At 35.3% G+C, this 23,294-nt stretch overlaps 3 protein-coding genes across 7 annotated transcripts; 2 read left to right on the top strand and 1 right to left on the bottom strand.

The window, feature by feature from the left end:
• Positions 1–78: 78 nt before the first annotated feature.
• On the bottom strand, positions 79–3,793 carry LOC100117482 (methylenetetrahydrofolate reductase). 5 transcript variants are annotated; one of them, XM_008207474.4, is made up of 6 exons: positions 2,590–3,793; positions 2,478–2,520; positions 1,160–1,386; positions 687–847; positions 285–607; positions 79–207 (listed from the first exon to the last, which is right to left on the bottom strand). In XM_008207474.4, the coding sequence occupies exons 1-6, from the start codon at positions 2,603–2,605 to the stop codon at positions 129–131; spliced, it is 849 nt and encodes a 282-aa protein (XP_008205696.1). In that variant the 5' UTR covers positions 2,606–3,793; the 3' UTR covers positions 79–128. The 5 variants fall into 5 exon arrangements, with proteins under 5 accessions (XP_008205696.1, XP_016845555.1, XP_008205693.1 ...); XM_016990066.3 differs by having other exon boundaries at positions 1,160–1,377; XM_008207471.4 differs by having other exon boundaries at positions 2,478–2,507.
• Positions 3,794–4,478: 685 nt separating this feature from the next.
• LOC107981895 lies at positions 4,479–11,980 on the top strand. Its single transcript, XM_031921046.2, has 9 exons — positions 4,479–4,689; positions 5,575–5,706; positions 8,648–8,765; positions 8,836–9,094; positions 9,611–9,727; positions 9,814–9,904; positions 9,970–10,106; positions 10,254–10,383; positions 11,439–11,980. Exons 1-9 carry the CDS (start codon positions 4,501–4,503, stop codon positions 11,487–11,489), a joined length of 1,224 nt encoding a protein of 407 aa, XP_031776906.1. The 5' UTR covers positions 4,479–4,500; the 3' UTR covers positions 11,490–11,980.
• Positions 11,981–13,648: 1,668 nt separating this feature from the next.
• On the top strand, positions 13,649–18,166 carry LOC103316018. Its single transcript, XM_008207469.4, has 4 exons — positions 13,649–14,011; positions 15,703–16,305; positions 16,601–16,876; positions 17,490–18,166. The coding sequence occupies exons 2-4, from the start codon at positions 16,051–16,053 to the stop codon at positions 17,691–17,693; spliced, it is 735 nt and encodes a 244-aa protein (XP_008205691.1). The 5' UTR covers positions 13,649–14,011; positions 15,703–16,050; the 3' UTR covers positions 17,694–18,166.
• Positions 18,167–23,294: the final 5,128 nt, after the last annotated feature.

The raw sequence follows: 23,294 nt of genomic DNA, 5'->3' as shown, positions 1-23,294 counted from the left end.
AATAAATTAGTTTCCGTAAAACTAAGTTATTACTTAATGTGTGATAGGAAAATTAATCATTCAAGTAATAAAAGAGCCTTTAGAATTTTCGATTCGCTTTTTATATAAAAAATAAATATAAAAATTTACTAGCTATTGCTCGCAACAAGTTGATCGATTTCATGCTGTGTATTCAGTTGGCGATGAACTTCGATTGCCGAGAAAGATCTGCAATAAAAACATAAAATTAAATTCAACCATCCACGTCGAAATATACATGCGCGTTTTAAGACACTAAAAGTTACCTGTTCAACGTATAAACGTGATATCCACAAAAATGTGCACTTTCTCTGATCTCCTTAATTAGTTTAACACTTAAATCTATCCCGAATTTACGGACCGCTTCGTCATCGTCTTCGATATGACGCAGCTCTTCCTGTATCCAGTCGGGAATGTTGGTATGGCAAATTTCAATCATTTTCCCGAGTAACTTGACATCAGTGAACGGATAGATTCCTGGAATTATAGGGACGCTTATTCCTACTTCCCGACAGTCGTTTACGAATTTTATGAACAGCTGAGATTCGAAGAAGAATTGAGTTAATATAAAATCCGCTCCTGCGTCCACCTGAAATTTAAAATATTTTTTTAACTGACTGTAGGAATAATAAAATAGTTTTGTTATATACAACAGATACAGATTGCACCTTAGCTTTGAGGTAGAAAATATCAAGTTCCTTGGAGGGCGAATGTGGATGCATTTCAGGATACCCAGCAACGCAGATACTGAATTGTTGACCATACCGTTCTCTAATGAACTTGACTAAATCGGATGCGTGATCGAAATCGCCATCATCCGAGCCCGAATCTGTAACAAAAGGAACAGTGTTACTTTTTGGATTAAAAAAAAGAACTTACATTTAAAAGAATCATCTAATATGATGTTATTTCTAATTACTCAACATCATCTTTTATAACACGTTATCTAAACCTATAGCGCGATAAAAGAGCCCTATCGCAACTTAGCTCTTGACCTTCGATCTCGTTCGACAAATAAAACCGTCAACGAACAATGTCCGTACACAATACATAATTACGCATCACACTTGTATTTTGACAATCCAATTCGTTCGTAAGGATACCTAATTGGTACCTTGACACGCATCTCTCGAAAGCTTACCTCCTTGAAGGGCAAAGATGTTAGCGATGCCAAGCTCTAGAGCTCGCGTTAAAATCATCTCGGCGTCGGTCTTTTTCAGTCCTTTCGCGGTGCAGTGGAGCAACGTGTTCCGGGGAAAGACTTCGGCGCTTTTCAAGGATGGAAATCGTTCTTCCCCGGTTGCCCAGCCCTCGTGCCAAGTGAGCGCGTAGAACAGCGGCTCGCATATCTGCGTGTCTCTGAAAAATCTTTTCGCGATTTTGTCGCTATTTATTTGGTTGCAATGCCTAAAAATTAATTTTGACTAAATTTCGTCAGATACATACATAGAAAGAAATGCGATCTTAAATTCAGAAGAAAACTCAACTTGCGACTTTTTTATACGTCGTATTTATTCAGCTAATTTATCACCTTCGAATTTCTTTCCTCAAAGATACGCGAGTGTCTCGTGTTTGATCCATAAAACATCGTTTTAATTATAATAACGAGTTGTTTTTAATAGTCTTTGCACACGGCATTATAAGAATGATAAAAATATACAATCGCGGAAACTATATTATTATGTAGTGTTTATCTATTTTTATGTTACAGAAAGAGCATCAATTAATAATAAGCGCTTGAAAGCCAATCGCTCGTGTTTATGAATGGGCGTTAATAATTTATGCATTACATAATTTTGGAGAAGCGTTTTCGATAACTTTGTCTGCAGAGTCTGCATATCACTTCAGCGGAGAAGTAAACAAAATAACAGTTTATTTATAACTTTTTCGATTTTAAATTCTGTACAAGTTTTTATAAACAAAATATTTAAGATATTTGTTCCAGCAGTTCTAAAGGATACGCGGGACTTTGATCGACCTTCATAAGCGTTAAAAATACATATTATAGATTTGCATTAAAGGAAGTTTGTTTATCAACAAAATCGTAGAATTTCAATGTTTGTAAACGAGATTCCGATAAATTTCAAGTTTTTGCGCGTTAGGCCCATCAGCGATTCACGGCCAAATTTAACTCTGCGCGTAAGCGAATCGATTAAAACGCTAATTCCTTAAATTTAACATAAAAGTGTCGTACAACTATACAGAGGCGTCGTTTCTTTTAATCGCATTAATATACACATAAGAATTCGATGATTATATTCAACTCTATCTATGTGCGAGTATAACAAACGATAACGAATTTCATTTGAAGTATATACTGCACGAGCAGATAAATGTTGTGCATGATACGCAGCGGACCCGTTAAAAACTCTATGCTGCTAGTCCAGTTTGAACAGAATATACTCCACGACCAACCGGAATCCCTCTCTACTCACCACTAGGCGTATATATCTATATACCTACACGCATCTCTACGTCTTCCTCTCCTCCTATAACATATACCTATATTATACATTTGCAAAGCCCCGACTATGAAAACATACAAAATAGCGTATGTTCGTTACAACATACCCCTGATAAACTCCATGGCACTTGGTCGGAAACAGCTCGTAGCTGCAGAAGCTCTCCCTCCTCTCGATCTTCTCCCTGATCAATCCTGCCAGATTGACGGGTGGTCCCGGGTCCAGAGTCGTCGCTGATGCTAAAACCGACTCCGACTCGTCGACTTGTGGCTCCTCGTCGCCGAGAACTCGGTGCCTCATTCCACGGGACGAGTCCAGACTGCGCCGAGACACTCGACCGACTGATGCCAGTCTACAGACGCGACGCAAATACATGACGCGATTTTGTCCGTATTTGTAAAAGTAGCTATATAGATGTGCGTGTGCGTATTATATGGAACACAATAGGCACACACTATATCGGAGCGACCGCGAACTCTCGCGAGCGACGAGAAAGTCTACTGCTGCTGCTGCCACTGTTTGCTGTGCTTCTGTTGTTGTAGTATAGACGCCGATGCAGTGTTGTCGTGATGCACATCGTACCGGTGAAAATGTGCATAGAAAGTGAGATACTGTATGTACACACGGGTTCGTCTCGTCCGGCTGATCGCGTGCTACTAGTGCGGCACGACAAGAGACGCGGCTTGTTATATGAATCGTAAGCGACGCTTTGAAATTTAAATGGCTGTACGAACAGCTGTTTTGGAGCGCGACGCCGCGAGATTTACGTGGGGAATAGCACGTACCACGTATATTGTGTATATCTATATATAGTGGCTGATGGCTCTGTTTGTAAACCGCACGCGCGGTGTGTGGGTAGATTCTATTATTGTTTGGAGGTGATGCTATATACACACGGCTTTTTGTCATCTCCGCGGGTGGCTATAGTTGCGAAAATTTATCAATGGATTGTTGTCGCGGTGAGATTTGTGTTCTATATTTATACGTATTAATTGCTGAACTTTACGAAAATGAGTTTTTTCTTGTTTTTATTGGTACATTACGACAGTAGTGGCGTAGGTAGAAGATCTTATTACACTACAGGACGGTGTGTTAAACGCCAAGCTATAAAGAGCAAATTATGATACAGGTAGATCAACTTTTTGCATGGTATTCATATTATTTTTTGTAAAATTTTGTGTTATTTCATTGTTAACATCGCACATGTTTTCTCGACAAAAAAGGCAGCGATAAAGTTTTTTTTTTAAATTATTATCATATTGAGCCATTATAGATTTATAATTGCGTTAACACAATAATATATAACATATTATTAATTTAATTCTAATTTTGCGCAAATGATCGATTATGATTTTAAGATGTGCACCATTAAACATATACCACGTACCATATTTTACAATTGTCTGTAGATTTATTTGAATACAAGCAATTTTGCAATTATGGTATATCACGCGCACCAGTTATAGCGAGGAAATAACCTGCGGATACTCCATATATTACGTGTAAATAGACACCCGAGCGCGAATGCTAGGGATGCAAACGCGTGATATGGGTTAACCGAATATCCAAGTACAATTTTTTTCTGATACCATAGAATGCACATATTTCTTTCCATACATCTGAAACAAATACAAATTTTATTTATCTTTCATTTAAATGAATATTCATGTTTTACTAACAAAAAACAAAATTTTAGTCACAGAGTTACTTACACCATTGACTTTAAAAAGTTCATTAAAAAATCATTGTCCCTCGGCTTGCCTCGCTTTCAGCTTTATAATATTTTTCGAACTTATGCTTCTATTATAACTGAAAACGCGAATGAGGCCTGCACGACTGAAAAGAAAATTTTCATTTATTATTTAAGAATAACGTTTTATTCAATTGCAGTGCAAACTCTTCGCAAAGACCAATCACCATCGCAGCAATTTAAATAATTTTACATTCATAGAATGCTACTAAACTGTGAAAGACTTTTTTTCTGCATTTTCAGTCACTGTTTTCAGTTCAAGAAAATAACATGGAGTTTAATATAGAAATTAAGAAAAAATCAGAACTAAAGGAGGAAGATATTTTCAGTAATAAATACTGCATATTTAACAAAAAATTGTTAAAAATAATAGGATTTTGGCCTTACCAAAGTACATGGGTAAAAAGAGCTATGAGAATTTTCATTATCGTGTCCATATGCTCGATAATGGTGCCGCAGGTATCTAATAGTTTTTAAACATTGTTATTTATGTATATGTTTTCAAGATTGAAATGGACAACTATATGATCGATTACTTGCGGTTAATGCGATCTAGGGAGGCACATACGCACTGCAACAGACAACCTGTGCGCGTTTGCACATGGATGTAATTTTTCTTCACTCTCATGCTTTGCTTGAAAAATTAAAGTACACTTGCTTAGCTGGATCAAGAGGGTGTGTGTGTGTGTGTGTGTGTGTGTGTGTGTGTATATATATATATATATTTATATATATATATATATATATATATATATATATATATATATATATATATATATATATATATATATATATATATATATATATATATATATATATATATATATATATGCTTGGACTTCTTGCCGCGTGTTACAGGTACGCTAAAGTATGCGATTGGCCTGCTTCCTGTACTGCAGATCTCTATTTCTTTTCATCAGATTTGATAATATATTTAGGTTAATTAAATAGTACATTACGATACGTGTGACTTAAATGGTTCTTTTTGACACGGCGCAGTTAGCACCCGAGCGTAGCGAGGGCGCTAAGCGCCGTGTAAAACTGAACCATTTAAGTCAAGAGTATCGTATAAAATTTTAATACACAGACTGCTAAAATCCGCAAGTCTCGCCTATTCGTGACTTAACAGCGGATTTTAGCCACACTGTGCTATAAAAGAATTTATACGTTCGATTTGTACATACTAACAATAAAAATAACTTAAATACTGTATTTAATATCAGTGTTTTTTGTACTCAATAAATAATTTACATAACATTTTACGTGCAACAGGATTTTACAAAACTGGATTGCCAAAAAACTTAATTTTTCATTCAATTAACTATTGAATGCTTATTATTGCAGGTAATAAAGGCTTATCAGGAGTGGTATGTCGAAATCGTGAACTTAGCTATTATTATCGAATGCGTGTCTAGCATTATTGTGTACGCAGCTATACTAGCAAGATTGGCCATGCTGGTAGTGCAGGAATCAAAGGTAAATGTATAGCTAGATGACATTGCATTTCCACGTTTTATATTTTATCGATAGTTTTTATAAGAGATATAAAGAGGTAAATTAAGATGGAATGTGATTGTACATTTTTCAATGTTTTGAAATCAGCAGTAATTTACCTTATAGATTTATAAACTTTATGGAATAAACGACATTTTTCGCTTAAAATAGCTGTATTGCAACTACTGGAATAGATACAATAATTTTTGTATACACGATTTTCGCGCTTTGCTTAACTTTGTGAACGGCACTACAGCGGCGTTTTCAGACCGGCCGTAAAAAATACAAAGCTGCAAATGTAATTGAATCATTTTGCCTGATGTTTACAACGTACAAAATGACAGAAGGTTCACTAGCAAATTATTAATTTTTGTGACACATATGAACAATTTCGGAGTTTTTTGTTTGTTTGGCCTATTAAGCAGATGTATTTCAGCCAAGCATGGTTTACTGCCTGCTATTCTTTTTTCAGTAAAATAATTAATTATTTTTAGTATAATATAACATAAACCTGATAGGAATTGATTATGACCTGATAAATTACTGGTGTATATGCAGTAGAATTGGTCAGTTTATGGTGATATTTCTACCAGGAAACATAAGTGATTGGAAAGTTACTAATCAAAATATAAAAGATTCATGGCACAGACGTATAGTAGTGATTCGTTTTATTTCTATTTATATTATTACGACGTATGAATCTTTATTCTTAAATCTTCAGTTAACTTTATTTTCTGGTGGTTGGACATCCTCTCATAATAAAACTAATTATAAACAAATAAAAATCTGAATCATATATAATTAAACGATTTATTATTATTTTTTTTTTTACATGGCATTTGGAACTCGAAAGTTCATCGCCTCATTTACGCAAGCCTTCCACGCTGCCCTATCTTGTGTCAACCCCACCCAAGATGCACCTCTCCGATCGACACCCACCCGTCCTATTTCTACTAGATCCGCTTTTACGTTGTCCTCCCATCTACGTCTAGGTCTACCTAGAGGTCGCGTTACCATCGGCCTGCCCTTCATGACACGCGCTGCCGTACGGTCGTCTCCCATTCTCGCTACGTGCCCTGCCCATCCCAATCTGCGCGATTTTATTATTCTGTTAATATTTGGTGACGCGTACAGATTGTGTAACTCATCATTGTGTAGTCTCCTCCATTCCCCGGTTTCCTCATCTTTCTTCGGCCCGTATATTTTTCGCAAGACTTTATTTTCAAATACCCTAAAACGGTTGTCCGCCTGCTTAGTGAGAGCCCACGTTTCGCACCCGTACAGAACCACCGGCAGTATTATTGTCCTGTATATTCTTATTTTAACGTTTTTAGACAACAGCCTCGACTTAAGTAAATTACTCACGGCGTAGAAGCAAGCATTACCCGAATGGAGTCTCTTATTTATTTCGACATTAATCTCGTTTCTATCATTTATGGTCGTACCCAGATACCTGAATTCGCTAACCTTTTCAAAAGTAAAATTCCCAACTCTGAGATCTTCCTCCCCTCTGCAGATGCCTAGCTTATCCACAATCATGTACTTTGTTTTTGATTCACTCACTTCTATAACCCTGTATACTCCACCGCTTTTATGAGGATTTCCGCGTTTCTTGCTACCGTTTCCCTACAATCCCCCAGTATATCCAAATCATCTGCGTAGCCTAGTATCTGCGTTGTTCCATTAAGCGTTACGCCCATCTGGCTAACCTGCATTTTTCTAACGGCATACTCTAACGTTAAGTTGAACAGCACCGTAGAGAGCCCATCCCCTTGTTTTAAACCATCGCGTATCATGAAGGGTTCTGATACATTACCGCCTACTCGGACCTTTCCCGTGCTTCCGTTCAGACATATTTGAATTAATCTCACGAGTTTTTTCGGTACACCGAGAAGTACTAGAATTTGATACATTTTGCTTCGCTTAATAGAGTCGTACGCTTTTTTAAAATCTATAAATAGTTGGTGTATGGTTTCGCAAAATTCCCACTTTTTCTCTAACAACTGTCTTATGGTAAACATTTGATCGCTCGTCGATCTGTTGCGCCGAAATCCGCACTGATAATCCATCTGGCCACCGCGATTCCTGTATTGCTACCAAATCTAGATTGTACCTATCAGCTTCCTTTACGAGTTCTTTAAACGCACCTGCTCTGTATAGACTGCGAACATTCCAAGTTCCGACCCTTAAGTCCTTTTTGGTTCGGATTTGATTTTTTTGAGCCATGATGTTATGTTAAACCCGCGCGCTTCGGATCCTGTTCCGATCGCAGGTGAGTCCACCGTTCTAGAGGTGATAACCCCCATACCTCTCTAGAACTAAGTATGAGAGCTTTCCGACTTTGACGAGGACAGTGTCAATTCGTCGTCAGACACACTACGGTTTCATTCTCGCATCCTAACGCCCCCCCTGCAAGGCAGCGCGCCTTCGCTGGCATCGTTACCGCGTAAGACCAGGTGACGAATCATTCTACACATCCCCTTTCGGGGCAGTTGTCATCGCTCCCGCATCCTCCTCGGCAGCAGGATTTTTACCCATTTTTGTAATGTGTGATGAAAGAGATAGATTGAGAGATAAGAGATAATGTGAAGTGTTTTTGTTGTTGTGGTGCTTGCGTAGTGTTTCTAGATGAATGCGTTCGACAGTGTAGGCTCATCGCACCCACGCCTGTTCCTATCGGCTTTCCGCGGCTGCTTATTCAATTTATTCGCAGCTAACCTCTTTCTCAGGGGCTGTTCCTCTATTCGCAACCTAAGGACGCGCTATGTAGTGGTGATAGGCACCCACCCGTCCGATCTGGACGACAACGCCCAAGACCCGCTTAGGGTAGCGGCATTGTAACAGAATCGATTTATTATAATATAATAAAAAATAAGAAACAACTATACATATATTATGACATAATAAAATTATTGTGCAACAGATGCGATATATTTATGAAGAGATCACGAGGGATTGGGAAGAAATAAACGATTCAGGGGAACGTGCGGTTCTTCAACGTTTTTGTAATATTGGTCGTAAACTGAGCATTTTTTACTTTGGTACAACATGTTTTATGAATAGTCTGTAAGAGTAGCTAATCTTTGTAAATAATCATAATAACTTTTATAGTTTATTGTCATCTTACCGTCTTCATTTTGACATGGACATCTGCATTAGGTCCAATGATTATAAATAAAATTTTGAATACAACATATAAGAAATCGCTCTGTATCTATGTTGAGTACTTCGTTGATGAAGATAAAAACTTTTATTATATATTTAGCCATGTATATATTTGCGCAGTGGTTGCAACATTTCTTTTTACTACATTTGATTCAACATTTGTTTTGATCGTGCAACATACTATTGGATTGTTAAAAGTTTTGAAGTAAGTATGCTTATAAGTGTATTTGCTCGCATAGTTCTGGCGCTAATAACGCCATGTTGCAAAGTGTTAAATATATTTTAGGTATGCAACTTTCATCGTCAAATATGTTGTGCACTATATTAAATGGGTCTTTTTGAAACCGTATAACATCGCGTTTTCTCCGCACTTGGTTTAATGTACATAACTTTATAAACCTTTTATAGGCAATACACCTACTATTTATGCATTTAATGTTGAAATGCCCCGAATAAAATAATAATAATAATAATAATAATAATAATAATAGTGTTTGGAGTCGAGGCAGGCACTACAGATGTTTAATACAGATACAAGTATTAAAAACATCTTATTCAGCCGAGCTATAAAATTAAATGTGCTTCTGTTAACTAATGTAAGGCATAATAAAGCCCTTTTTAAGCATTAGAAATGTAAAGGGACAGTAGCACATTTCTACTAAAAAAAGCAAGAAAAATTTGTAATTTATTTTACGATTTTAAGTTTGCTTTAACTTTTTAGGTATCAATTGAATCAATTATATAAAATTTTCGATTGGTCGAAATGTAGTCGCAAAGATGATATGATTATACATAACAATGTAAAGAGTTGCATAAAAATTCACGTGAAGGCTCTTGAGTTTAGTATATGTGTTAAAGACCAATTTTTTAAATAATCCAACGAAAAAATATATGCCAATAAAAATATTAATTCCAAATTTATAGATTCATTCAATTTATCGACAGTACGTATGACACGTACCATTGTTTTTTATATTCATTGGTTTTATCTGGTTTGAGTATTTTTACAATCGATGTAAGTATACGATATTGTTTATGCACTATAATAACCAGCTAATACTTTTGGTCACTGTATTACAGATAATTCTTAATAAAGACGACTTTTTTATTTTATTGAGACTAGTCCCATGTTTGGCTGCTGTCATAGTGTACATATTTTATTTTAACTGGCCAGGACAAAAAATAATTGAAATTAACGATGAAATTTTTACTACTATGTATGTTTTTTAGAATATCGCTAATAACTTTGCATTTATTATGATATTTTATATAACAATAGTCTGTAATTTATTTATCTAGATCGATCGCCCTTCCTGTAATTAAACCGCACATTATTTTATTACAAACTAACTATTAATTTTCAGATATCTTACTAATTGGTACTCTTTTCCATTACGAACTCAAAAATTAATGAAATTTATGTTTCTGCGAAGTGCTGATCACATATTTATAAAAGCTAGTATATTCGAAATGAGTTTTAAAACGTGCAGCATTGTGAGTAAAAAAATCTCTACTTGATTAATTTCGTGATATGTTCATTGCTACGTGTTTAATGAAGTTTTTATTACATCTGATCGCGCGATTTTCGTCTGTCTGTTATAAGACCAGCATCTATAATGCATACGAATATAAATAATGATATCTTGAGTTAGAAACATGGTGGTAAAAGATTTTATTCACTCCCGCAAAATGCGGGAATAAAGTAAATTTGCGGGAAATAAACTCTTTATTCCCGCAAAATTTTGGAAATTTTTGAAAATTTGAAAATTTTGAAAAAATGTTAAAAAGTGGACAAATTTATTTATTTTGTATAAATTATCATAATGATTGTTATTTTGTTTTATTATATATGAATTAAGTATAATAGAATAAATAGAAAATAATAAGAAACGTACATTTTCATTAAAAGGCCGATAGATGAGTATAGGTCCCACTTTTCAAGAAATAAAGTGACTACAACACAGTTCAGTCGTGAATAAAGCACTATATGCAAAACGAGAGTAAGGTCGATTATTCCCTTGGGTGATAAACTCTCACCCGCGGGAGTAATCAACGACTTTACTCCCTTGTTGCATAATGTACTATTGTAAATAAAAGTACGTAGTGTTCTATATACAATGCTAATAGTTATAATTTTAAATATACAAATATTAATTATTTAGTTTGGCAAGGCGCTCGATCGTCCTCGATCATACAGGTGTCAAGAAATCGCGTATGACACATGAAATTTCAGTTCATCAGATCAATAAAGAGCTAAAAAGTATGACTGTTCTTAAATTTTAGATATCACTTTTTCGAAGAAGGATAAATAGCAATCTACAGAAGAACAAAAAAAAAATTGTCTTTTAAGGCGTAAAAAATAGTACGCAGTAGGTGGCTTATGCTAGGCAGACTCGTTTTATAATTATTCTTCAAACTTGTCATAAATATTCTTGTTCTTATTAATTAAATTTGTAGCATTAGACATGTACATATTTATACATTAATAATTAATTTTATATATACTGTGTGTATAGTTAATTTTATATTATCAATTTATGGTGTTCCAGATAATGAAAACAGCTTTGTCATACATCACTGTTTTTATATCTCTTCTGTAGAAAACAAACAAGAAATTGTAGTAAATATAAATAAGATGTATCGTAAAAATATGAAAGAAATACTTCATTTAACACAAACCAATAGATTATTTGTAAAGGACGTTTAAAAAATGGTTCATACCATAGTATGTTGCTTTCTGTGTCCACCATCCGCTGATCTCTATTACCACTCCTTATATAAGATTATTATGTGTAAAAAATAAAGACATCGTAGGGATAGAGATCAAGAGATCGATAATTGTAAGTTGTAAGAAAAGATGTCTTGTATTTTTCAAAGATAATAAATATTATAAAGGCGCAACTAATAAAATTGCAACATCCTTCAAACTACCGAAAATTTCAAAATTTTCTATCTGAACTTCGAAATTGAGAAATTTAACTTTCAATAAAATGCGCTCTCATAACTTGTAATAACGAATTGTAACATGTACACCGCGATTAGTTGATCTTCATGATTAGATAAAAAAGACGCGAATTTTTTTCTTTCCTCTCTTAAAAAAATGATGGCCTTTGTTGTGAAGCATTTAATACGTTATTCTGATTGGTTGCTGGTTGGTTGCCTAGGCAACGAGATCAGAACCGCGCTTTAAATTCATAACCCTCAAAACAGTCATAACTCATAACCCTGGTAGAAATGTTTGAGGTGTTTAAAATGAAATGTTAAATTGATAACAGATAAAATATATGTAATATAACTAGCAAGAAATTTTAGGAAAAATTAATCATTACCAAGAGTGTGTAGTATTACAACATGTGTATTGAAAATTGGCACCCTAACCCTATTTGAAGTAGTCATAAAGTGTTTGAATATTATTTAGTTTTTTTTCTTTGAAATGTCAGTGAGAAGTTCAATTAAAAGAATAAAGAGTTTGAAGATATACTGTGTCTCTGTGCCGAAAGTCGCCCACGGTGAGGTTTGAGAGGTGAATTTAAAGAAAAGTTCAGTATCCGAGTCAGTAAGTTTAAATCTATCATTATACAATGCTCTTTGAATTGTAAAAAAGCTATTAGACAACTAAAATATGACACTGTCATTTCCTATGCTACGTAGAAATATGTAACTTAGATGATTCTGATTTAACTGTTTTCGTTCATATTTTCACATCCAGACTCATGAGAATTTTTTAATTGAGCAGGTCAAATTTTACTTATAGCCAGTTACGCGGAAACTACTATCTCTAGCACATTGTATTTCTGGTGTCTAGCATATTTTTACATGGAAAAAGTGATAAATGTTTTGGCTCTTTTGTCAAGGTATTAGGTAATTAGAATTTTGACTTTTAATAGTTGTGAGAGATTTTGAGACCGATACCTGTTTTTCCATTTTTTCTCATTCGAAAACTAACTAGTCTAGAAAGCTCATATTTTGCATATAGATTTCTTTTGTGATTGTGAAAAGTTATTTAAAGTTGAATCGACCTTAACTGAAAAACTTCGATTTCGACTCCGACACTGATGTGAATGCGAACTCATGCTATACGACTAAATAATAATTATCATGGGTGTTGTAGTCGAACACAAAAGTATTTCAGTTAACGTTGATTCAACTTTAAATATCTTTCCACAATCACAAAAGAAATCTATATGCAAAATATGAGCTTTCTAGACTAGTTAGTTTTCGAATGAGAAAAAATGCAAAAATGGAGAAACAGGTATCGGTCTCAAAATCTCTCACAACTGTTAAAAGTAAAAATTCTAATTAATGCCTTGACAAAAAAGCTAAAATACTTATCACTTTCTTCATGTAAAAATACACTGGAAACCAGAAATGTGCTAGAGATGGTAGTTTCTGTGTAACTGTTTACAAGGAAAATTTGATACGCTAAATTAAAAAATTCATATGGGCCTCGATGTGAAAATATGAATGAAAACAGTTAAATCATAATCATGTAGGTTACATGTTTTCTAGGTAGCATAGTAAGTATCTGTGTAAAATTTCAGTTGTATAGCTTTTTTAGAATGCAAATAAATGGCATTGTAATGATAGACAAACCCACTAGCTCTTATACTGAACTTTTCTTCAAATTCACTATTCAAACCAATGATGACGACATTGAGCATTATTAATATATTTATTAAAAAATAGTTTTGAGGGATTTAGTAACATGTTACATGCTTGTAGAATATTAGCAGACATTAGTGTGCCGCCCAACACTTATGGTAGATTTTCTACCAGTTTTATTAGACAGAGATAGAATCAAGATTCATCACTTCATTCCTAGTCTTTTTAAATAATGCACTTCCAAGATAGCACATTGCCAACGTAATATGTGATTGCATATACTACACTTGTATTATCTCTGCATTGCCTACAGCGAGTAATAATTAGTACTTACCAAATTATCAATAGGTTGCGCTGCTTGTAATTCTCGTTTTTGTACTTAAAATGTGTGGGAATCCCAAATGGATGAACTTATTGCAGTTTGTGACAGCAGTCAGTCAATAAGTCTAAAATAGTAATTGAATAAAAAAACAGAGTAGCAAGTGTGCATTGCGGCTAAAATATCTGCAAAAGCTGAAAGGTGAGTCTATGTGTATATAAAAATAGAGTTGCATAAAAACTCACGTGAAGGCTGTTGAGTTTAGTGCGTGTGTGTATATATATATATATATATGTGTGTGTGTGTGGGGGGGGGGGGTGTACATTATTATAGAACAATTTTTAAAATAATCCAACGAAAAAATATGTACCAATAACAGTATTATTTCCAAATTTGTATATATATATATATATATATATATATATATATATATATAACTTTAACTTAGAATAAAAACAGACTTTATAAGCTTAGTTTTGTGTATGCGATCAACGCTACGCATAACCAATAATAATGGATTTTGCGTGCGTTGGCACATTATACGACGAATAACAAAAGAAAATCAGGTATGAATTATAATAAATATTAAAGAAGTTAAGATACTGTATATATTTATTATCGCATGTAACTCTGTATAACTGAAATGTACGTAAGCTGACACATTTAACGAATTATTTAATATTAACAAATTTTTAAACAATTCTTAGTTGAAGATTGAGAAAATGTCCGACATCAAAAGTAAAGTGACTGAACGTCAAAACAAGATTACCGAAGAAAATCAAATGTACTATAAAAAGAAAATGAAAAATTTTGAATGCCCCTTTACATGGGAATTGGGTGAAGTGATGTATGTACAAGAAAATTGAATACAGTCCTAACGAGTATGAAGAATTCATCCCATTGATGAATTTCATACGTTACATCGTGAATGTGTACAGAGACGTGCACAACGACACAGACACAAAAAGTATATTTGATAAGTTGAACGATTGCGATAACATAATGGACGATATTAAAGAAAGGCAAAGTGATTCGTGCAGGTACCCTAGTGAAAAAAAATTCTGTGCCAAACTATGCCAAAACCGTGCCAAAACTATGCCAAACTGTGCCAATCTGTGTCAAAATTGTAGCACAACTGTGCCAAAACATGAACATTTTAAACATCCCCGATAACATCGACACACTTATGGCACAGTTTCGCACAATATTGGCACAGTTTGGGACAATTTGTCATACTGAAAATTAATAGAATTGTGTGCAAATTTTATCGCACTATCCGGCACAGTTTGGTACAGATTGGCACAATATTGGAACAGATTGACACAATATTGGCACACAATGGCACAGTTTGGAACAGTTTTGGTATAGTTTGGCACAGAACTTTTTTTTCACTAGGGAAGTTGTTTCAAATTATTAAAATTCATAAAATTCACATAATGAAGGCCTAAATAGGTGTTACCATCCGGATGATAACACCAAAACTGGTTGTGTGCTCCAAAATTTTTATTTTCCAATAATTTTATTTAAACAAAAGTTATACCGAATACTAAAAGGTATTGATTTGTGCCAAACGGTGCCAATATCGTGACAAACTGTGCCAATATCATTCCAAAATGTGCCATAATGCACGAAAATTGAGTAGAAAATTGTAATAAATCTGATTATGCCAAACTGTGCCAAAACTGTGCCACAGCTGTGCCAAAACTGTGCCAAACTGTGCCAAACTGTGCCATAAGTGTGTCAAATGTCCAAATTGTTCAGGTTTTGGCACAGCTCTGGCACAGTTTTGGCACAAATTGGCATATTTTTCATTTCCACTGGGCCACTCCACTTTTCATTGTTGAATTATCGTTGAACATAATAATTATACTTATATTTTTATTGTATTTCAGTGCGCATCAAGAAATTTCAATAGAAGCTGTGATATTCATCTTGAAATCTACCAAATGTTACGTTTACCTTCGTCTCAATATGGAGACAGATCAACTGAAACAATTGCTAGCTACTGAAACAAAAACTATAAATTGATCTAAAAAGAAGCAGGCGAGCACAATAAAAGCTTGTAAAAGCATCGTCTGGTCAAACAATCGACGATACGGAACAACGGAAGCCATCAAATTTATACGCGATGCAATTTCAGACAATCCCAACTGCGATCTTTGGCATTTCATTTTGGGCAAGCTATTGCGACGCGAAAGACACGATGTAAAAAGCTTATAATATGATGAAAAATCCCGTCTATGGGGTACGTATTCCTTGCCCAAGTTTATCGCGAGGAGAGCAATACATACAAAGTTCGGAGAATGTATGAAAGAGTTTTACGTGATAATCCTCAGAGCGATGCAATTTTGCTAAGAATAGCCTTGGGTTTCATGACTTTGAGAGATTTTCAGAAGCCGAAATTTTGTCTTGATAAGGCAGCAAAAAATTCCAGTGAAAAAAGTATGTTCCTGCATTATCAAGGCCTGTATCATTTTAAGCAGCAACAATACAGGGTAAGTTTGCCTCAAAATTTGTAATAATAAAATTAATAATAATAATACGACCGGATCGATATATGTCGATGAATCTTCACGCAAAAATTTACGAAGATACTAAAAAGTTTTCGTGTATTTTTTTCAGATATATTTTTTATAGCTATAACATTCTAACGAAAAAAATGCAACCATACTAGTACAATAAGATTGGCCATACAAGCCAAAAATAAATCTTTTCAACTTTCATTGACTGTTTCCAGTAGATGAATACATACCTGTATATTTCATTTAATTGTTACTCATACTTTTGTAGGAAGCTTCTCAATTTTTTAAAGAAACAACCAAACTTGAAAATCTGCCGGCCGAATATAATTATATGATTGCTATACTAAAAATCGACAGGCTTTTTGATGTCATGCATCAATTGCTACAAATGTTTGATAAGTACAAGAATTGGCCAAAGGATTCCTTACAAAAAATTCTGTTAGAATTAGCGTTTGTCTATTTCAAAAAGGATAGAAACTTAGAGGAGTCTCTGAAGTACTTTTTAGAAGCAATAGAAATAAACTCGGATGCCAAGTCCCTCGAGGTAAGCTCTTTCTTGAATTATCACCATAAAATAGTACATTTTGCAGCAATGGAAAAAATATAAGCTATTTCTAATAAGGGTAAGGTATTCAGCATGATGCGTAGTAGACCAATGCAAAAGATACCTTACCCAAGTCTGAATTGGCTTTCAAAAGGTTGAATAGGTTTAAGAATATGTAGAATAAAAAGTTTTCATAATTTTGTAAATCTGTTATAATAGCAACTATTATTTTTTGGAAGTTAGATTTAAAAAAATTATTGTTCTGATATTACCAAGCCGGTAGACAAATGATCCACACATCCGATTCTTATTCATAAAAAGGGATCTCTATTTTTGCCCTTATTGATAGTGTGAACCAAAGATGCCGTTGACTAACACACTCGTGCTCATCAAACAACACTATGTTATAGAAAGGCCAATCCTTCTTTCTCCACTTTTTTCCACCCATAGAGAAACGAATGCATTTTGTTTTAGAAATATTAACACCTTTGACAAACACGCTAAAATGCATAATTTTCTCTTCCATATTATAGGCATAAATTAAGTAGCCTATTTAATACACGTGTTGGAAAAAATTATGTTCTCCCAAACTAATTCATGTATTTTTTTTTAGGATTTTTCTTCTTGTCATTGCTACAACAGAGAAAAGAATATTTTTAAAATTCTGAGCTCAGATGCACTGCCTCTTGTTCTTAGGCAAACAAAGAAGTTTAATAAAAGAACGTGTGAAAGGGCAGAACAATTAAAAGACTATTGTTACAAGTATATGGCTGAATTTGAAGAGATTAATCATGCCTTTGGCAGACTTCGTTTCTGAAAGTAAGTTTTGTAAACTGGTGGCTCGACTATATTGTTTCAAGATTTTATAAATATATTCGTCCGAAGAAAAGAATGCTGTAAAGTCAAATACGTCGAAAAGCTTTTGGAGAACAGAGCTGAGCTCAGTTGAAAATACTCTATATGCCTTGGATAAAGATAATAGCAGGGTGGACCCAATGTTGCGGGGTCTATTCCAATCAAACAAAGGCTTGCATTTTCACAAGTTCAACGCATTTTACGAATTGTTGAAGATAAATGCTGAAGTTCACGGATCAGCTGATTTTCATGAAGACGTTGACAAGTGCTCGACCACAAGGCTAATGATGCTCGATTCTTAAGCTTAAGACTCATCAGCAACGCTCTGAACTTTACACATCCAAGCGACGAATTTTTTAAGAAGTCTCTGTCTTACTTTTGAATAAACGTTGACTATCTTGCCTTAAGTGGCAGGTTAGTTATTATTAAAAAAGAGATAATTTTGTTGAATTGAATAATTAGGATACTTTGACTTTAGATTCTTATGATTTTACACTGTTGGATAAAAGTTTAAAAATGAAAACACTTGTTTACAGGAAAAAGCCATTCGGCATAAAAAACCCTGATTTATTAATATTTAAGCAAACTGACACAATAAAAAGCGAAATGATATATAAAAGATAAAACGAGAAAAAACGCCGAACACGCACACAAAGTACTGATTGCACTCGCACGCACAGATACAGAAAAAAAACGCACTAATTTAAATCGTTCGTTAAGTTGATGTTAAATGCCAACAAAGGCGTTGATGTTGATGCCAAAAATGGCATTGATGTCACGTTATGACAGAGGATCGGAAATCTTCGTTGAATGTTAAGAAACAGTATATAAAGGTCGTGAATTTAAAATTGCTTCAATTTCAATCAAAAAGGTATTGAGTTGTTCATAAGTAAGAGTACTAACGTTTAATACACGTTTCAAAAGATGCTTAAAGCTTTTAACTGCGGCTTCCCAAATGCCACCGAAGTGTGGCGATAAGGGAGGATTGAAATGCCATTCAAGCGTAGAGAATTACTGGTCCCAAGAGACCAAGAGGATCGAAAATTTTTGAAATTTCGGACAAGAGCATTCTTTTGGTTGATATAGCATGAGGATCTAATGATTGCACCCCGTAGGTGAAGAAGTCTTGCCGGGAATCCCAAATAATTCCAAGCGTTTTTTGAATAGGGTTCTCTTTAGTTACGCAGTCAAGATTGAAAAGTTTTTTATCTATGTTATTTAAAGCAGATGTATGATTAGATGCCCACTGTCTAATAACGAATCCACCACGGTTTAACAACTCGATCATCTCATCACGAATGCTAAGGATCTCCTCAATCGAGTCAGCTCCAGAAATGAAGTCATCAACATAAAAATCACGTAAAAGAAGTTTGCTGGCACGTGGGAAATCCTTTGCCTCGTCGCGAGCAAGCTGATAAAGAGTTCGAATCGCTAAAAATGGCGCACAAGCGGTACCGAAAGTAACCGTATTTAATTTGAATGTCCTAATTTTGCCTCATGATACCACAGCGGTTTTTGGAATTTCCTATCATCTGGATGAACTAGGATTTGCCTTTACATACATTTTTTCAATGTCCGCTGTGATGACATAACGATGAATCCGAAACCGAAGAATTTGTTCGAAGATTGTATTCTGAATAGTGGGACCAACTAAAAGAACGTCATTGAGAGAAATGCCTGTAGACGTTTTAGCTGACGCATCATAAACTACTCTTGTGTTTATGATGCGTTCATGATGTCTTCGCTCGTTTATGATGGTTTCGCTAGACGTCTTTATGACAGGGTGATGAGGAAGATAATAACCACCATTGATGTCGTCCTCGCATAACGTCATATGACCTAACGAAATATACTCTTCCATTACCATTTTATATTCAAACATTGACTTTGGCTGTGATTGAATTTTTCTTTCAAATGAATAAAAACGTTTCAAAGCTGTTCCCCTAGATTCGCCTAGCAGGAATTTGCTATCCCTAAATGGAAGACATACGATGTACCTACCAGTTGCATCACGCTGAGTATGATCAACGTAATGTTTTTCGCAAGCTACATCGTCTTTAGATCGCACAGGCTCGTGGTCGAGGTCCTCGATTGCAAAAAACCGTTCAAGAAGTCTATCCAATTTAACGACATTACAAGAAGCTTTTTTCGAAGGAGTAAGTGTTTGAGCTCCCCCGGCTATGATCCATCCTAAACTAGTCTTTTGCAAAATGATTTCCGATTCCTTATGACGAAGTCTAATCTGACCAACAGCTAAAAGAGATAAAGTGATGTTAGAGGCTAATAACAAATCGACAGTTTTAGGTAAATGAAACTGCGGATCAGCTAATTGTAGACGCTTGGGAATGTCAAAATGTTCACGAGGAAATGTATCGTTAGGCACGGCGTTAGCAATTTGGTACAATTAAAAAATTTAATTGATGTTTTGAATTATTATACATTGAATGAAAAGTAGCTTAAATTTGATATTTTGAAACAGTGCACATACTGTTAACTGCTCCAATATTTACTGAACATGTGCGTTTAGGTAAATTTAAGAGTTTTGCAAATTTTTCAGTAATGAGATTAACAGTCGAACAAGAATCTAATAACGCACGTGCTACGATTAAATTTCCTTGCTTGTTCTGAATTTTAACCATTGCAGTAGTCATCAATTGAGACTCTGAAGGAAATGCTACAGAAGTGAATGAATAATGCGATAGTCACGCTGTTGACTCTCTGGACGAAGAACTTTCGTCTTTGGGTTTGGTCTCCTGATTCTTCGACGATTGAGCACCTGCTCCCTTTTCATTATGGAGTAAAGTGTGATGATTTTTATTACACTTCTTACAACGTTTATCGCTCTTGCAAGGAATTTGATGAGTCCAGAGACAGTTACGACAAAGCTTGTTAGTTTTAACAAAATCCCATCTCTCTTGAATGGCAAGCTTGTTAAATGCGGGACATTTAAACAACCGATGCTCTTCAAGACATTTGGGATAGGTGGATGAATTAGAAGACGTGAACGAAGAAGTAGAAGTCGTTACCAAAGATCGAGCGTTTGTTTTCGAGTTTTTAGTTTGAGATTGCGGAACTGTTTCTCCCGCTCGCTTCCTAGTTTTATTATTTGTGCGAGAGTCAGATTCAGAATCTATTGATTGCAATTTAAAAATCGTGCTTTGAATATGCTGGAAAAGATTCTCCAATTTTGGAAGTTTGTCCATTTCCAATTTGTCTTGCCATCTGTTCGATGTTGCGGGAGGCAGACACCGTTCTACAATTCGAACGACAAGCTCGTCACTTGGCTTTACACCAAGGCGATCCAAAATTTTAAGATGTTGACGAGTCTGATGAAGCAAAGATGCAAGACCATCTGTGGTTGCCTTGGAAAGATTTGGTAGATCAAGAATGGCATTTAAGTGTTGAACAGCGACTATACGTTTTTGATCGAAAAATTCGAGAAGAGCCTGCCAAGCGGCTTTGTAATCTTTCTCGCTGGGATCATAATGGGCTATAGTCTCTAGAGCCTTATCAGTTAAAGAAGCGAATAAGTGGCTTCATTTTACAGCATCGCTGAGATCAGTTCGGCTGTGCACAAGAGAAATGAATTTGTTTTTGTATGTCGCCCATTCATCACGTTTGCCGTTAAACATGGGTAGCTTAATTTCGGGAAGTCGAGGCAAATCTTGACGTTGCGTCACTGTGATGTTCCTAGCATTTAATGTCGAATTTGCAATAGGTTCAATTTCAATAGGTTCAATTCTAGTAACTGCACTAGCAACATCAAGGTAGCGCGATTCGACCTCTAGAAAATCTGTCAATTGAGAATTTTCGGAATCTAATTGGACTAATTCGTCATTGTACTTGAGGTATTCTTTGTACAACGCCGCAAGACTATTATACCGCATTTTAGCGTTGACAGGATCAGGGTCAGAACCCTTCAGATACCCTTCTAATTTCGCCACTTGCGATTCGAGAGATTTTCCTTTCTGCAGAATATACGCAACACGGGTTTTTTGCTCTGCGGTGAGAGCCATTTTGAAGAAAATGAGTAAAATTAATTTAAAGATGAGAAAAATTAAATTATTTGTTATTAAAAAATGAGAATAAAATTATAGATTTTGATAGACTATAATTAATTTAAATAAAATAATTCTACTATAAAATAATTATATTAATTGAACATGAATTGCAAATTATTTAATTAAAAATTGATGTTACTTTAAATTGTAAAGTTAAACGCAAAATATATATTTTTGAACAGTTGAACAGGAAAGAATTTTAAAATTAATAATGACGATTTGAAACAATAACGAGATTCAAATAACGAGAAATAAATGCGAGTCAATGTGTTCGAACGAAAAAACACCACACCCTTACACTCAAATCTCGCTAGATCTAAAGTTACAATAACACGAGGCTGCGCGGAACGTTATGTGCTTGCGCGCTCGTGTTTCGCTCTCCTCTCAATACTCGAAATCGACGCACCGCGCTAGCCTATAACAACGAAACCAAGAATTCGAAATCGTTATATTTGTCAAAGAATACTTAGCTTTTTTCGATGTCCTTGTTCCTCGACGTGGCTGGCAACTGGGTGGTGAGGCTTCCTTGTGTAGGAGCGACGACACGATGATGAAGATGCAGTTGAATGACGCAATTGACGAAACAAAGGCCGGTCGAATTTTGCTAGATGTTTTGGCGCACTCGCCGTCGCTGTTGCCGCGGCATGTGCAAGTGTTCAAAAGTTCAATCCTTGTGTGGGTGTGACGTCACTCGCGATTGTTTGTGAGAACAGACCTCATAGGAGGCACCATGAATAAACGTTGACTATCTAACTTGCCTTAGGTGGCAGGTTAGTTATTATTAAAAAAGAGATAATTTTGTTGAATTGAATAATTAGGATACTTTGACTTTAGATTCTTATGATTGTACACTGTTGGATAAAAGTTTTAAAATGAAAACACTTGTTTACGGGAAAAGGCCTTTCGGCATAAAAAAACCCTGATTTATTAATATTTAAGCAAACTGACACAATAAAAAGCGAAATGATATATAAAAGATAAAACGAGAAAAAACGCCGAACACGCACACAAAGCACTGATTGCACTCGCACGCACAGATACAGAAAAAAACGCACTAATTTAAATCGTTCGTTAAGTTGATGTTAAATGCCAACAAAGGCGTTGATGTTAATGCCAAAAATGGCGTTGATGTAACGTTGTGACAGAGGATCGGAAATCTTCGTTGAATGTTAAGTTAACGTTAAGAATTCGGTTGTAGTCGCGATTCAGATATGAACGCTGCCGAAGTCGTTTAACTAACTGCTCGTTCACGCGCGCAAGTTCGAGTTCGCAAGAAAGAGGCCTGTAGGGAGCTTCCGCCGCTAGTCAGGAGCGGGGAGCTCCGCCATGTTTGAGCGAGAGAGAGGGAGAGTGAAGGAGCGCATGTAGCCGCATGCGTGCGGCAGAACGTTTCAGGCGCTTGTGCCAACCAGACCTACAATAAAGAAATTTCATCCAGAAGAAGCGGGAGGACATTCTTCGTCCCTCAACTCTTAACCTTCAGCACGAGAGAGAGTAGGACT

Source organism: Nasonia vitripennis, chromosome 1 (genome assembly GCF_009193385.2).
Source record: "Nasonia vitripennis strain AsymCx chromosome 1, Nvit_psr_1.1, whole genome shotgun sequence".
Taxonomy (NCBI): Eukaryota; Metazoa; Arthropoda; class Insecta; order Hymenoptera; family Pteromalidae; genus Nasonia; species Nasonia vitripennis.
Note: the sequence above shows the minus strand (reverse complement) of the source record. Positions and strands in the feature narration are given on the sequence as shown.